A 16,155-nucleotide genomic window follows, 5' to 3' on the forward strand; every position below is an offset into this window, starting at 1 on the left:
CTCCAAAAAATTTATTTTTTCAGACCACAGATGTGAAAGGTTTTTTTTTTGTCTCTTCTCTCATCAAAAATATCAGCAGCAATAATCCAAGGACAAGAAGAAACTAGGGATGCACGATATAATCGGCCCCCCATCGGTATCGGCCTTAAAACTGAATATCGGACATCGGCCACCCCACCGATATTTAACCCGATATTTGATCAGCTTCTGAGTTTCTAAAGTCTTAAAAAAAAAAAAAATACTACTACTTCTTCTTCTTCCTCACAACCTTCTTTTTTACAGACTTAAAAACTTCTAAAGACGAGGGAAAAAATATTGATACATTAAAATATCACAATATCTTCATATACTGATATATTGCCATTTAAAAACACCATATCCATCTCTTTTACTAATGAAATATTGCTATATGTCATCGTTATGCTACGAAATCCCCCGAAAATTCACAAAATTTTGCCTTATTTCTATATGTTGATATATCGATCTATTTTACTAACAAAATCTCACAAGAATTAGCTAAATATCGCGAGAGTTTGTAACAGAACGATGAAATTTCACGAGATTTTGCATTTTTAAAAATCAATTTGATATCAGCATATGAAAATATATTTGAATATATTATTTTCAAATTGTCAGAAATGGATAACAAAACTGCTATTTTCAATGACTACTTATTTTTGTCCAGCTTTAACATCAGTATCGATATCGGTTATCGGCTACATGAGTTTTAAAATATCGGCATATCGGATATCGGCCAAAATCCCAATATATATAAAAATAAATAATAATAAAGCTATATCAGAAATATTAGAGCAATATTTGAAAAGAAAGCTGCTTAATGTTTATTTGACTCAAAAACACCTTGAAAATACCTTGGATGTTACTTGGCGTATAATCAGAAATGTATACACATATTCCAGCATTTAAGGCCAGATTTGTACCTCTGTTTTATAATTCCAACTTTAATTGAAAAAATAAAGTTAATGTTGTTCTTTTTTTTTGTGCAAGATCTAGTTTCTCATGTGTACTTTACAAAAAAGACCAGATTCTTTTGTTCCAGTGTTAAGTTTGTAACCTAAGGCGCAGCTGTAAGAGGAGATGTTGATTTTTCTGCACTTTTAGACACTTTTCCTTTACCTCAGTAGAAAATAAATGTGATCATAAAGTAACAAGAGAGGAAGGGCTTGATGAGTCAGGAAAAGTTCAGTGTTGCGTTCAGAGTCGAGCTACACCAACTTCCAAGGCTGCAAAGTGAGCTATAAGCTGAGCGTTAGTTCTTTGCTCTGTTCTGCCTCTCATATGCTCTGCTGTGTTTGGAGGAGGATGAGCAGAACAAGATTGGAAATGTTGTTGCATTAGGAAGGAGGATTGCTTTAAATGTTGCATCTGTCGGGTCGTGGGAGGGTAGTTCAGTGCATCTGATGCTTGGAAAGGATTTTAACATTTCCAGAAAACGGCTCTTGTTGTGGCTTTCTCTTCCAGGCCATTTCTTTCTGTCCCTCTAGTCTCAAAGGGTTCACACTTGGATCATTTTTTGGTCCAATATACCAACGCTTGCAGCTTTATTTGGGTCAGGAAACGGAGACAAAATGTCACGACAACTGTGACCTTTCGCTGCCTGTCATTTTGTTTAGCCACTTTGTTTTTCCTTTGAGAATTTAGGAGAGAAAACGTTTCCAGTGTTTTGTCTAAAATGTCTGAATATATTAAGCCTGTGCGTTCAGGTCTCTGTAAGTTTAACCTTCATGTTAGCTGGGAATAGATAAAAAAAAAGAAAAAGAAAACTACAGTTTAGAAGAGAATTTATTTTGACAATGATTGACATGAAGACATTGGAGATTTATAACAAAATATCGATGCCAAATTTTTTGAGTTTTGAAGATTATAGGAGGATCCCTATTTCTGTGGGCAACCTTAAAACCTGTGATGTTTTACTTTAACCCGCAACTTGATGTCAAAATGTTAATCCGTTCTAGTGCTGGATCAGCTTGTTTTTTTGTTGATCTACAAAGGATCAAGCAAGAACTTTAAAACCACTAAGGATATACTTCCAAACAAGTAAAAAACAATCCACCGCACTTTGTTTCCAAGTTTAAAGATTGAAGATTGAATTGATTGAAGTTTGAGTTAAGAGTAGTAAGTAACCAGTGGGGAAGCCCCGAGGCGCAACTGCTTTTTTTAGGGGACATAACTTCCTCATTTAACAAGATGTTTCGCTTCCCATCCAGGAAGCTTTTTGCAATTCAAAATGTCAAAAATAGCGTTCAGTTCAAGGCTTTATACAGTAGCCCAACAAAGTCTTGTTTTGGTTTAGAAAACATGCAAATTGAAAATGACAAACGGGTCCACCCCTTTGGAATGGGGGTCGTTTGGTTTCTTTGTTAGCCTGCAATACCTATGTCTCTGAAAGGGACATAGACGGGATTGTTTTTTTACTTTTTTGGAATGACTATGACCTAGTCCTTTGCATGTTTGTGTTCAGAATGGAAGGCCAGACTTCTTTGTAAACAGTGACTCTCTCCAATTAATTGGGTGATTAATTGGCATTATCTGTGGCATTATCAGGGAAGAAAGGTATACTCCTCTAATAGGCTCTGGGTCTGTTCTGGTATCCCAGGAAAACTCCTTTTTTATGCCAGATTGGAGGGAACCAAAAGGCAGCCTGGTCAGTTTTGCAAACCTCTACAGCTGACTCCATCTGTAGGTCACTTCATTGAGACTTGGTGTCGCATTGGTACGCACTTCCTCTTGGAGTTATGTTCCCTGGTTTCTGCCAATGTGCATCTTCTTTTCTTTAATGGAATGTACATGTTGTTGTGTGGTATTTGCCAAACGGAAAAGGCTGTGGAACAACTTTAGTTTTATTTCCTGTTAATCAGTGAGGAAATAATTATTTTAGGTTGTTGGATAGACTTTGAAAAATGGCTAAAAGATGAATGTATTACGTCTTTAGAATAATCTTCTTTCAAAGATGTTAATTTTAAATGAATTTTTTCTATGTTTAAATTCTAGACTCATGGAGCATAGAGTTATATCTAATGCTGCGTTCACACCGGGCGCAGCAGGCGCGGCAGAAGCAGCGAGTTTACATGCAAAGTCAATAGTTGATGCGTGTCAAGGCGCAGCAAAAGGTCCCGCAGCGCATTTTGAGCAGCAGGCGCAGCGCGGGAGCGTTTAAGCATCTGACGCGCCGCAAACGCACTGCTGCTCGAGATAGAAAAATTGAAATTTTGCTGCTCAACGCACCGCGTCAACCAATCAGAGAATCTGATCTGGGAGCTGGCAGGGAGAGAGACACATCGCTGATGACACAGAGCGCTGTGATCACTCCTCTGAAACAGTTTATTGACGCATAAATTAACTTAAAATGCTGAAATCTGCCGGCAGAATATGTTCGCTTTTATTATCCTTGGTGCCTTCAGTTTAGATTATTTAGATGAAAAACAACTACCAGCTGCCGCGGTGACCGCGAGGAGGCAACCGCGCCAGACGCTGCTGCTGAATGGGATCCTACTGACAGCGCACCGCTGGTATGTGGGGGTCTGAGCGGCTCCGACAGAGAAATAATATTGGAAGGCAGGATGATAATCTGAATGAACTGACTGCACTGATGAAGTTTTCAGCTGGATTTTCTCACTTTAAAACATATTAAAACTACTTTATTCCCACTGATCACAGCAAATATAGCTGCAAGGCAAAGAAAGGATAGAGTAGCTCCGCCCAACACGCGCCAGACACACTTTTGCACCGCGCAGCCAGAGCAGCAAAGCTGCTTCAGCCGCGCGTCAGAACTAACTGGTACAAGCAGCAAAAATGAAGCAGCAGACGCGATTTTGCTGCTCTTACTGCATCCGGTGTGAACGCAGCATAAGGCTTGAGGCTAGCCCCCTTACTGAGGAAGCTTGTTTTGTTTGCCGTGATCTGTGACCTCTTTCCTTTGTTCTTGATCCATATTTAATGACAAAAGGTAAGAGTTGGACTCTGCCCAGGTTTCTGTCCACCAATACAGTCCAGATTATCGGTAGATCGTTTCTCTAGAAAAGTCCCAGAGAAATCTCTTGTTCTCCAGCTTCATTTGACTATCACTTGTGAAGGAGAAGCCAAGAGACTTCACCTCCTCCAGAGATTGATCCCTAATATGAAGGGGGGGCGTATTCACCTCTTCCAGGTTAGAACCATTGCCTCCAACTTTGAGGAGCTGAAACTTTTCTCTATTTTTTCAAACTAGAACCAGTAGAGAAAAGCAAAAACGAGACCCCGAGGTTCCTAAACCAGATGCCCTAATCCCAACGCTTACGTTTCTATATCCTTTACATGAATACAACAAAACAAAACGATAGGTGTTAAAGGTCAGACCTGACTAAATCCAACCAATACTGGTACCAATTTAATAAATTGTATTTCTTACATTTAATATATTAAATGTATTTAATAATACTAATAATAACTGAACTTTTGATTTAACATTGGAGAAATTTACCTCTGCATTTAACCTATCCTCTTGGGAAGCACATGGTTGCTGTCGTGGGGCGCCCAGGATGAGATGTCGGATTAAGGGTCTTGGTCAGAGACCCAGAGTGCAGTCTGTAGGAGTGGGTTTTAAACTCAGAACCTCAGGATTCCAAGCTCTATGCCCTAAGCATTAGGCCACCACTCCCCCAGGTATACGAAAAACAGATAATCCTCAAACACTTTGTACTTCCATAGCATATGGAATAAAATCCGGTAAGGGACTCTGCTAAAGCCTTCTCCAGATCCACAAAGCCCATATGGAACTGACGGCAAACTCCAATGACATCCATTATGCCTTTCAGTGATGGTAATAATCTGGCTTTCTGCTCTTCTAGATCAGAGAGCTCCCTCTTCTATCCTTGAGCGCCCCTGTATAACCTCGACAGCACCCAGTCATTATTAGTAGTGCTGCACCGATGGCATTTTTTGGCACCGCTACCTGGCTGTGCAGTATTGGCCAATACAAATACCATCTGTTTGAAATTGATGTGTGTGTATAGAAGATGAAGAACTGCATACTACTGGCTTTATCATGGCTTTGTCAAGCTGCTGCCTACCTTTGTGAAGCAGGAAAAAGACGAATACAAAGTGAATCCAGTAGAACTTTTTATTGCCTACCTGGAATGGGTGACAATAGTTGAATAAACTTTTGGCTCTAAAAATGGTATCGGTGCCCTCTTTGTTGGTACTCGCTGATACCGATACCACCATTTTAGTGCTGGATCAGGGCCCGCCGGATACTGGAATCGGTGCAACACTTAATTATTACCCATATGATTCTGGTGTGCTTCTGCAGAGACACTACTAAAGGTCGCATGACCCTTGAGGACTCCTACTTGGAGTCGAAGGATCCCTCTATAGCTGGACCACCCTCCCAGGCCCCATGGGGCATTGATGATACCTTTCATGCATGGGTTCAGTGAACTAATAGCAGGCCTGACTTTAACACCCAGATATATTTATAATAGGAAAGTGACGGCTCTATAAAAATCAGCTGCTTTGCAACAGTTGCTCCCACTCTAGAATTAAACAGATGCTTTAGTGGTTTATGCCGTCTGAGCATCAATCCCCTCTTACATCACCAAAGCACCCGGAATCCTTCTCCACCCTTCAACTTGAGCAACATAGCAGTACGGTAATGAATCAAGAGGAGGGCAGAGAGGACGTTGCACAGACGGAAATCTCAGCTGCTGTTTTCTTCAAACTGGGGCTGCATATTTGAACATCATGTCTGTTAGGTTTTCTCGAAAAATCTCAGGCCCTTCCATGTCATCCTGCTCTGCTCGCTCTAGGCACATGGCTGGAAGCGTCAGCCTTCTCCCATTATTCAGAGACTGGTTACCATGGCATCCGTGGAGAGGGAAGCAAGAGCTGTGTCAGAGGACTCGTCGGTCCATGTGTCTGAACATGTTGATGGCGCTGCGGATTAAATTTGTAGTATCTGTTGTTAGTCTGGGTAAATCTGGTTTTATATAAACCCAAACAAGACAGAAAAACATGTGCCTTGTTGTTTTTAATATATCTAAAGTCTTTTATCCTTTAATCTGAATTATTGGAGGGTTATTTTCTAAATTAAGGTGTTTTTACACAAATTGTCTCTGAAAAACTGTACAGTCTGTAATATATGATCAGTTTTAGCTGATGGGGAATTGCTATTTTAGTGAAACGGGTCTAAAGGGTCAAACCGCATTTTGGACCTTCTAAAAATGGGCCTTCTAAGTCTGAAGGGTCAGGATGTTTTAAAGCCTGCAGACTTGACGCTGAAGAGTTGACAGTTTGACAGCACGACCTCAGAGACTTTCCGTCTAAATATTTAACATGGGTTGTTAAAAATTTAAAGGTTAGGACCACAGCAGACTTGGTCGCAACAGCTTCCTGGAAATGTATTAACATAAAGCTGTTTCTGATAAAGCAAAACAAAATCTAAATATCTCTGTTGGTGCTTTTTTTGTTTGTGATAACTTGGGCTGTAATAACAACTTCAGTCAAGCATCAAAGATTTTGGGATTTTAGGAAATGCTTTAATTTTTTTTCTTAGATTTTTGATCCATTTCAAATAAAACCCCACAAAAAAGCAACATGGTGAGTGTATAATTGGCACCCAGGTACAGATCATAGTAAAAACTAACAATTTAAAGTAATAACAAATAAAAACGGAAAACTAATCTTACTTTCAATTAAATTCTATATTTTTTTTTTTTAGATTTAACGGTGTTGGAGTTTTGACTGATCTCATATGCCGAAAATTTTATAACTTAACAGATGGATACCAATATTTTTTCACCTAGACCTACATGTAGGCCTGTCACGATAATCAAGAAATCAATCGCACGATAAATAAAAACCATCCACGTCATTTAATTTATCGGCTATATCGTCTCTGCCTGGGTTTTTCTCTTTCTATTGATGACGCTGGATGAAAAGGCTTAACTCCGTTGCTATCCTCTGACCCCTCCCCTTCCTCATTTTTGAGGAGGGAGTGGAATATCACATCAGGTAGTCAGCGCGCATCATTTTGTAGTTTTGCAGCTTTAGAGCCCCGTGAGGAGTTAGAGTTAGCGAGGTAAAAAAAAAATCTTATGTTCGGGGGGAAAAGCTCCAAATGGACATGGTTTCAAAGTCGAGCGCAACAGCCGCAGTGTGGGAGTATTTCAGATTCAAACCAAATGACCGAGGCGAACCCTTGAACCTATGCGAGCCAGTATGTCGCATCTGTCATCAAACAGTAGCAAATAAGAGCAGCAATACATCCAACCTACACATGCACCTAAAGCACAACCACCCAGCAAAGTTTCTCCAGGTGGGGACAAAAAGTACAAGCGGTGGCCCGTCTACATCTTCAAATTCGTGACAGTCCACCATCACTGAAGCAATTAATCGACAGGCAGCATACGAAAAGGATGGCGCAAAGTGGCACGCGCTCTCAGACAGCGTAGTTCATTTAGTTGCTAAAGAGATGCTCCCATTTAATATTGTTGAAAAGCAGGCATTTGGAAAAATGTTGCAGACATTCGATAGAAAGTATGAACTCCCGAGGAAAACATACATATCACAAACGTGATATGTTGTACAAACATTTTTATTTCCACTGTGGTTTTATCTTGTGTTTAGTTTTTATTAGGGCTGTCAGTTTTAAGCGTTAACGCGTTGACTGCTTTAGACTATAACGCCGACATTTTTTTTAACACACGTTAATCGTGCATCAAAACAAACGCACTGTGCGCTTTTGTTCTTTATTTTTCCGCAGCGCTCGCTGTACTGTTTTACCCTCGGCGCTTTCCGTAGCTTCAGGAACGCTAAGTTTTGGGAGAGACCGCAGCATAACAGACCCGTGCTTTGAATGAGCAAAAATGGCCAGCAGACAAGGTATCGGGAATGATAAGTTTCATTTTAAAGTTATCCCAGAAGGCTGTCTTGACAAAACCTATGTCTATGTTGTCCAGAAGAAACGAGCGTCTCACTGGCTTAGTGCCACCAAGACAAAGAAATAAATTAAGTCATGTGGAATGCACTGCTGCTGCAGCTCCTGTTCAGACCAAAGGAATATTAAAGCATTTTGAAAATGTTCTACATGTAAAATGTTATGTTGTTGAGATGACTGCAAAGCCCAGTTATTGTAAATTCGTTTGATTTATTTATTTATTATTTTGTGAGTAACTTCATTTTATTTGAATTAAGTCTGAGTTTCATAACGGAATGTGCACTTTATTTTAACAGTACATCTTTATTTTTGTCCTATGTTTGAGAAAAAACGTAATTTTATGGAGTTCTTTGAAGTACTGTTTACTGTTCTGTAGTTTTGTAATTTTTTTTTTTACAATTTTTGAATAATTATTGGCCGGAATTTAAACCAGGATATTTTTATTCTAGTTTTTTAAAAGTGCTTTAAAAAAATAATAATTAAAAAAACTTATTGTATAAGCAAGTTTTTTTTTACATTATTGCACATTTGCATTTTTTAAAATGCCCAAATAAAATAAATAAAATAAAAAGATAAAATATGTGATTAATTTGCGATTAATCTTGAGTTAACTGTTGATATTATGCGATTAATCACAATTAAAATTTTTAATAGTTTGACAGCACTAGTTTTTATTCAGGTGTATTTTTAGTTAACAGAGACTATTTCTCGTTTTATTTTGTTAACCAGTTCCAGTGTTAAGTGTTCTGTTGAAAATAGTGTGTTTATCTTTGGCAGGAAATCGCATGTATTATTACGTCATTTTCATTAAATCAGTGTAAAAAGTTCTTCATACAATATTATCGTTTATCGCAATAATTTGAGACAATTAAACTTTCAGCAAAATTTGTTATCGTGACAGGCCTGCCTACATGTAAACACTTTTCTGTTTTCTCCTTCCTGTGATGTGCCGTTTTTGCTAATAGAAGTTCAGCTGCCAGTATGTGACCCTTTGAGGATCCACGCCAACATATTTACTACAGCATCTCTCCTGCTGGGGGTGTAATCCTCAGTTGTTTGTCACAAAAACGTTCTTTATTTTATATAGACTTAGACAAACATTATTGTCATTTTGTATACACAGTGTGTATGTAAAACGAAATTTTGATTTGTACAGCTCTCATGAAATTTGCATTATTTGCATCTTAAAGTGCAGCAGTTATCAATGTAAACATTGTGGGAGGAAAAAAAAAACATGGTGCAAAAGAGCGTCTGACATGATTTAGAGTATTTTTTTTGCATCAAATGCTGCAAAGCCTCTTCCCAGAAGGCTGCAGGGAGAACAGTCCATGGTGGGGGTGTGAGGGGACGTTTATGATGTTACGGGCTCGGGACACGCAGAGCTGGGATGAAATGTCTTTAATGGAGGGAAGAAGAGCCCCCATGATCCTCTCTGCTGTTCTCACCTTCTTCCAGTCTGAGGCGCTGCTGCCTCCACACCACACAGTGAGACAGCTGGTCAGAACGCTCTCTATGGTGCTTCTGTAGAAGGTTGTAAGGATTGGTGGGGGCAGATAGGCTCTCCTCATCCTCCGCAGGAAGTACATGCGCTTTTGTGCCCTTTTGACCAGTGAGGTGGTTTTTACAGTCCAGGTGAGGGTGTCTGTGATGTGCACCCCCAGGAATTTGCTGCTGACCACATCTACAGCTGAGCTGCTGATTAGCAATTCAATTGAATTCAGTTTATTTCTATAGCGCCAAATTCACAACACATGTCATCTCAATGCACTTTACAGTTCAACCAGATCATACAATCAAATTGATACAAAGTTTTCTATCTAAGGAAAATCAGTTGATTGCATCGACTCATTGACTCTTCAGCAATCCCTCACACTAAGCATGCTTGTAGCGACAGTGGAGAGGAAAAACTCCCTTTTAACAGGAAGAAACCTCCAGCAGAACCAGGCTCAGTGTGAGCGGCCATCTGCTGAGGCCCACTGGGGTTCAAGGAGACAGAAGCAGTGGAGCGTGTTTAGGCCGGTTCTTCCTGAAGACCAAAATGATCTCCTTAATTTTCTCCACATTCAGGATCAGGAAAAATCATATGTTTTTTTAATGTTTTGTATTGCTGGAATGCCCAGTGTCTAATATTTAGTTTTGTAGCTCATATCGACCAATACCGATTAGCAGTACCATTATGATTGGTATCACATGAGTTATGATTACAGCTTTATTTCTGAAATGTGTCAAACAGGGAGCTAGTTTATCAGTTAGGAGGGGTAAAAAAGGGAACTGATGTCCCTCTGAGCAGTGGGAGCCCAAGGAGTGGATTAGTTCAAAAGGTCAAAAATCCTCCTCCCCTCCCTAAAAAAATTCCTTAAATAAAAAATCCATCTGTAAAGGCCAGATAAAGATAACTCACTGATTTTTTTATTTTATTTTATTATTATTTTTTTATCCATTAATGGCCCAGCCCTAGCCGCTAGTTATTAGCTTAGCCTTTTGATTTCATGAATTTAGGGGGGACATATCTAAAAGTTTGAGGACACCCGCCCTCCAAGATTTAAATTTGAGACCACTGATCCCAGCTGATTGGTTATCAGATTTAAATGAGACGTGCGTCTCTGTTTGCTTTATTCTTATCTCCGTTATTCTTCCAAGAAGGAGGAAGTTTTCGTTCATAATTTCTTTTCTTGGTTTCATGTATTCCACTAAAATGAAGAAAATCATTAAAATGGCTCCGTAACATTATTATAGAGGAATGGTCAGTAGGTGTAACCATGGTTACTCGTTCGATGACGACCCGGTGACATATCAAGATGAAGATCTTTATGATGTTACCGTGTTTCTCCTCTTTGCACAGGGACCAGGGTTGTTCTGACCAGACCACCACTGATCTGCTCAAGTCCGGCCGTAAGTTGTGCTGGTCCAGAGAAGCCCAGTACCTGTACCTCCGCCGCTTGTCTTCCAGAAGTTTCTCAGCCATCACCATGGTAAGATGCACTTCTGCTTTTAAATATTGATGCTGCTGGACTGTATGGATGGAGCGTTGTCTTTTTATGGGTTACATGTTAACATGGACCAGAGCTTCGGATCAGGAAGCTATTAATATCATACAGATGATAAAAGATTTATTTTTAGGGATTAAAATGGGTTGAGTTTGAAGGATCTTTTCTCGCATCCTTGGTTATCATAGCATTTTTTACAACAATTCTTACATTAGTTGGTGTTTAGGTTGCATTAAAATGTGTCCTCAGTGAGTTTTTTTCTTTTATCTTTTTTTTGTGTATTTCTTTAATTTTGTTTCTTGACTCTTGATAAAACCAGAGTTTTTTCCTCTTATTGCAAGCTGAAAAAAGAAAGGACGCTGCTGTAACTTTGGTTAGATAATTCAGGAAGAAATAAACATTTGAAGCAGTTTGTTGATCTAAGACGCATTGAATATGGGGAGAAGAAAAGAGCTTACGCTGATCTGACCCTTCTCATACCTCACTGATTTAAAAGTTAAAACAGAGTTTTTTTTTTCTTACTAGAACTTTGCAATCTGTTGCATTTTAAGAAAACAATATTTTCGCATCAGGAGGCACTTAATTTAACAAGCAGATGATGTGGTTTTTCTCAATCTGCCATAAAAATAGGAAGAGAGCTGCAGTTAGTGAGCAGATCCAAGAAGGAGAGTAGAGGTTAGCACTTTTCCACAGCAGTAACAGAAAAGTCCTGCTACATTGAGTTCAAAAAGCAAGAAAGCTTTCAAGGTCCCAAAAACATGCTACTGGTTTGAGCAGAAGATCAAAATGAAATCGTTACTACAATAAATGTAAAAAAAAATAAAAATAAAAATCACAAATTCTATTTTTTAATTAGCAAACAAGAATTTTAAGAATGATTTATTGATTCTATAGAATTTTCTGTTTTATATGGATTTCAATATTTTTGAAAAATCTGGATTTGTCCTTCCTGTACTTCCATAATTCAGAGTATCATCAGATGGTCGCTTTGTTTTTATTACCGTCACTAGCCAATCCGTACTGGTAGCACCATCCGCACCATCAGCTCAACCAGAAATACATCCAGGTCGCCCTCGATTGTTCTATTGAAAAAATAGTGAAATACATTTTTTTTTTCTCTACCTAAAAATGAGCATATTAAACTACAATTTGTAAAAGGTCAATTTTATGAGAAAATATATGCGTTTAAATCCTTTTGTAATTTCATCCATCTGTAAACCAGCAGCTCACTTTTTCAGCTTTGGATTTATAATTAAATCAAATCTTTTTGAGTCTATTTTGTGTTTCTTTTACCTTTAGAGTATATAGTGAATAATCTAAGCTACTAAAATACAGATAAACGGGCTTTAACCAGATTTAGGCGCACTGCTCTGAGCACATCCAATGATGACCTCTGACAAGCAATTTAATGTAAAAAGCTTCTAATTGTCAGAAAAATAGTTACAAATTTTCTATCAAATGTATGTTAGCATTTTCTGGTGATTTAAGGACAGAAATCAATATTTCTTCTACCATAGTTACAGTATTTATTGCAACCTGGATGAATATCTGCTTGCACATGAGCAAATGACTTAATTGTACGGATCTTGCTTCTGGTACAGATCAGTTAGTGACAATTAGATGTAGACTCAAAATGATAAACCAGCTCACAGCCTGCAACCTCTAGCTGGTTGTGTTTGCAGCTGCAGGGCCTGCCGATATGTTTTCCCAGACTGTATCACAGCTTGGATTCATTTGGACTTTAAATTCAGGTCAACAAAAACTGAAGCAGTGAAAAAAAAGCTAAATAAATAGATGAATTTGAAGTTGCATGTAAATAAAAATGTATATTTTAAACCACATTCAGCAGCTCTGTTTTCTGCTATTTATGTACGTAACACCGGCAGCATAGAAGCAAAGTCTGCCTTTTTTTGGAGAAGTGCGCTGGCATGCTAAGTTTCAGAGAATAATACTTTTAGTCTCTTTTCGCAGTGAGTTCAGGATTAAAATTTAATGTAGATGTGTGAACAGAAAAGGAAAATAATCTGTTTGTTTAACTGAAACGTCGTCTTTGTTTACAGGCCCTGAGATTTTTAAGCTACAGTTTAAAATGTTCCCCCATGTGTGTCGTAAAGACTTTTAAAGCGTTTTATGATGCAGTGACCACAGCGAGTGAAATCCCAGCCAACCGCTATCCAAACACAGCTGAAGAGTGCAGATGCAAATGGCTGATTTTTAAAGCGTTTCCCTCTGTTTGTGGCCCACAATAAATATTCAAATAGTTTATTTCACTGGCGATTCTTTTAAGTGTAACTTGTATATAAATGTCACTGGTTTTTATTCTGTAAATATGGATGATTAATGCTCAAAGTTAACGAAAACCAGAAATCTAGCAACACTAAATGTTTAGCCACTAGGGGGCTCTAGACCTATGACTTCCAGTGTTTTGGAATCTGCTAGCAGACCACTTTGGACTGCATCATTCAATAATAGGCGAGTAAGGACTCGTGTCCTCGCCACGTATGTTCTTGAGAAGAACACAGTAAAGTGTGGACTTGGGGAGAACGGGAGCACGCAGCATAAATATGGCTCAATTGGAACAGAAGCGTACAGATGACGTCACCACATGCCCGGCTAGTCTAGAGCTACAGTTCACCTCTTGTTGTTAATAGTCTCTAGATAATAAAATATTCTGACTTTTTTTTATTTAGTGGGGGAATAATAATTAACAGTCAGATAAACACAAATCAAATGAACATTTTGCCAAATTAAACAAAAATGGCCATCATAGCCAGTGGTCCTTTACATGCAGCTATGCTGAGAGTGGGCTGCTATAGACGGGCTGCGGTTATCCCTGGTTACCGTTACCCTCGGAGCTCCGCTGGTTGCCGCGGTCCTCTCAATTTCGGAAAAAAAAATTTAATTCCCTGGCGGAGATCCAGGTGGAAAAAGGGTCCCAGCGTTCTCACGCACCTTGCTCTTCTAGCGGGTCAAACTTCACGAGTTGTTTTCCTCAATTTCGGTCATAAAAACAAAACAACCCGGCCTCCTGTCTGCAGCACTGTCTGCGGTCAGCTACAATTTGGGAGAGGTGCAGCGGAGCGTCTGTGGAGGGGGCGGGACGTCTGGAGCCGAGGTATTGCATTGCACTCATTGCACTGATAATGTGCAGCATATTTTTGATGCAACTTTTCTACTTCTGTTATTTGCTCTTGTTTCTAAAAAAAAAAAGAAAAAAAAAAAAAAGCATAACGATATTACAGCTTTCATTGATTTATTTCAAACTTCAAACTTTATTTAGCCTGTAAGGTGTATAAAAAAAACAAAAAAAAAAAAAAAAATTGAACCGATTAATCGAATCGTATCGTGGTGTATTCTTGAGTATCGAAAAGAATCGAATCGTTGCGTCAGGAAGTCGATACTGAATCGAATCGCCATGATGGATGTGATTTACACCCCTAGTTTTTTCCTCCACTTAACTTCCAAAAATCCAATTCAAAAATACCTTTTAGACCTCGAAAGGAAATGCGTTTTTTTTTTTCTGAGTTGTTTATGTTGGTGGATATGATTTGATAAATGATTCAGTTTTCTGCTCAGAGCCATCAGGTCAGAGCCTCTTTTTCCTTCCACCAAACTTCCCATCGATCAACCGGGACGTTGCTTCCTGTGGTCACCCAGCAAATTATATTTCCATTTACCTTCGCTGACTTATCCTCCATGTGCAAGATGTCCTTTAATCTCTTCAGAGCAGTTTGTTTCTTTTCCTTCCACTAAACTTATTTCAATATTCGGATGCAGAGATTCTCTAGAATTGCCAGAATAAAGTGAAATTTGGTCTTACACTTGTAGTAAATCATAATCTTCGTAACTAATAAAATAAAAATATGCTTGAAATGATTCATTCGGGAGCAAATGGATGTGGAATAATTAACGTTCTGAAGAGAATCTATATAATATTTTAATATAGTAGAGATTATCTCGATGGATTGTCCCTGTTGACAAACTTTTTCCCACAGGACTGTTTTCTAGAGGGCTCTAGGTCGTCCTTTGGTCCTTCGGGCAAATCTTAAACATAATAATCTAGTATGATGGGGAGCTCAGACACTTTGTTGTTCATTTAATGGTTTATTTTGATGGTATCTTATGTGGTTTACTTCTGGCTGCGAATGTAAGGCCAGATTAGCCTGAGAAACATTTCAGTGACAGACTGTTTGTTCTGCTGCTGTTAAAAAAACTCTTCCATTGTTTGTTCCTAATCTGAGACTGCCGGCTTAATGAAAATGTTGCATTTGTGAAACCGTTTAGTAATCCCATCGCTGGATGAGTCAAACCTGCCTGCATCAAAAAGCAGAATCATCCTGCTGACATTGGATTACACAGATAGATTTCAGTGACTCAGTGTTTCCCAGGCTGCTGCTTCTTTCCTTTTTTATCTTTATTTGAACACTCCTCTCCTGCAGGGACCCCCCCCCCCCGACACACACACACCCACCCAGGATGATGATTAACCAGAGAGACATGTCGGATCCAGAATGCTTCATTGTTTTAATGGCTCAGTCTCACAAATAATTCAGGTCAGGGAGGCTGCTTTGCATAAGGTTGGCCTATTTTGAGTCATGCTTGACATTTTTTTATCTGCTCTGGAATGTGCTTATTTCTACTACATTGAATCCTTTTCCAGAAAAACTCACTCGTATTTTCTAACCATATGGTTAGAAAAACAAGAGCTTTTACAGTAGCTAAAGCCTGAATGTTTTCAGACCTGGATTTATCCAGGAAATTAACCCGTTTAGATAAATAACTTGATTAGCTGCTGTGCTCAGGCAAAATAAAACAGTTTAAAAATCAAATTAATAACATAACCGATTCATGTTACTCATGGATACACTTTTATGGAAAAATTTAGTGTTTATAAGAGTAAAAGATAAAATCAATTTAAGCTAAATTCTACAAACGAAGGGGAAAAAAGCTGCGAAAAGATTTACAACCAAAGGTTATTAAATGAAATTATTAAAATATAAAAAGTATATTGCACAGTAAAACTAAATTACTGGAAAAAAGTGCAATATAATGAAAATAGATTTAAAAAAATGTTTAAATAAATATGATTGGCATAAAATACATGCAATAAAACATGCAGAAAATGCAATAAAATGAGTTATACAGTGCGTTATGATGCAGTATAAATGCATATGGATAAAGGATTAAACGTGATCAAATTAAATAATCAACTTTGTGGTCATTGGTTTGTACATG

The 16,155-nt window shown here is 38.4% G+C and overlaps 1 protein-coding gene across 6 annotated transcripts in view; it reads left to right on the forward strand.

Moving 5' to 3' along the window:
* The window catches only part of tjp2a (tight junction protein 2a (zona occludens 2)), a 75,754-nt gene that overhangs the window by 13,603 nt on the left and 45,996 nt on the right, over positions 1–16,155 (forward strand). For all 6 annotated transcript variants that reach the window (XR_005281021.1, XM_038287613.1, XM_038287606.1 and 3 more), the window contains exon 2: positions 10,776–10,905. Coding sequence is in view for 5 of the 6 variants with exons in the window: in XM_038287606.1 (XP_038143534.1) it covers positions 10,776–10,905 (130 nt within the window). In the remaining variant the exon portion in view is untranslated. The remainder of the gene's footprint in view (positions 1–10,775; positions 10,906–16,155) is intronic.

Source organism: Cyprinodon tularosa, unplaced genomic scaffold (assembly GCF_016077235.1).
Source record: "Cyprinodon tularosa strain WSP-4 unplaced genomic scaffold, ASM1607723v1 ctg241, whole genome shotgun sequence".
In the NCBI taxonomy this organism is placed as follows: Eukaryota; Metazoa; Chordata; class Actinopteri; order Cyprinodontiformes; family Cyprinodontidae; genus Cyprinodon; species Cyprinodon tularosa.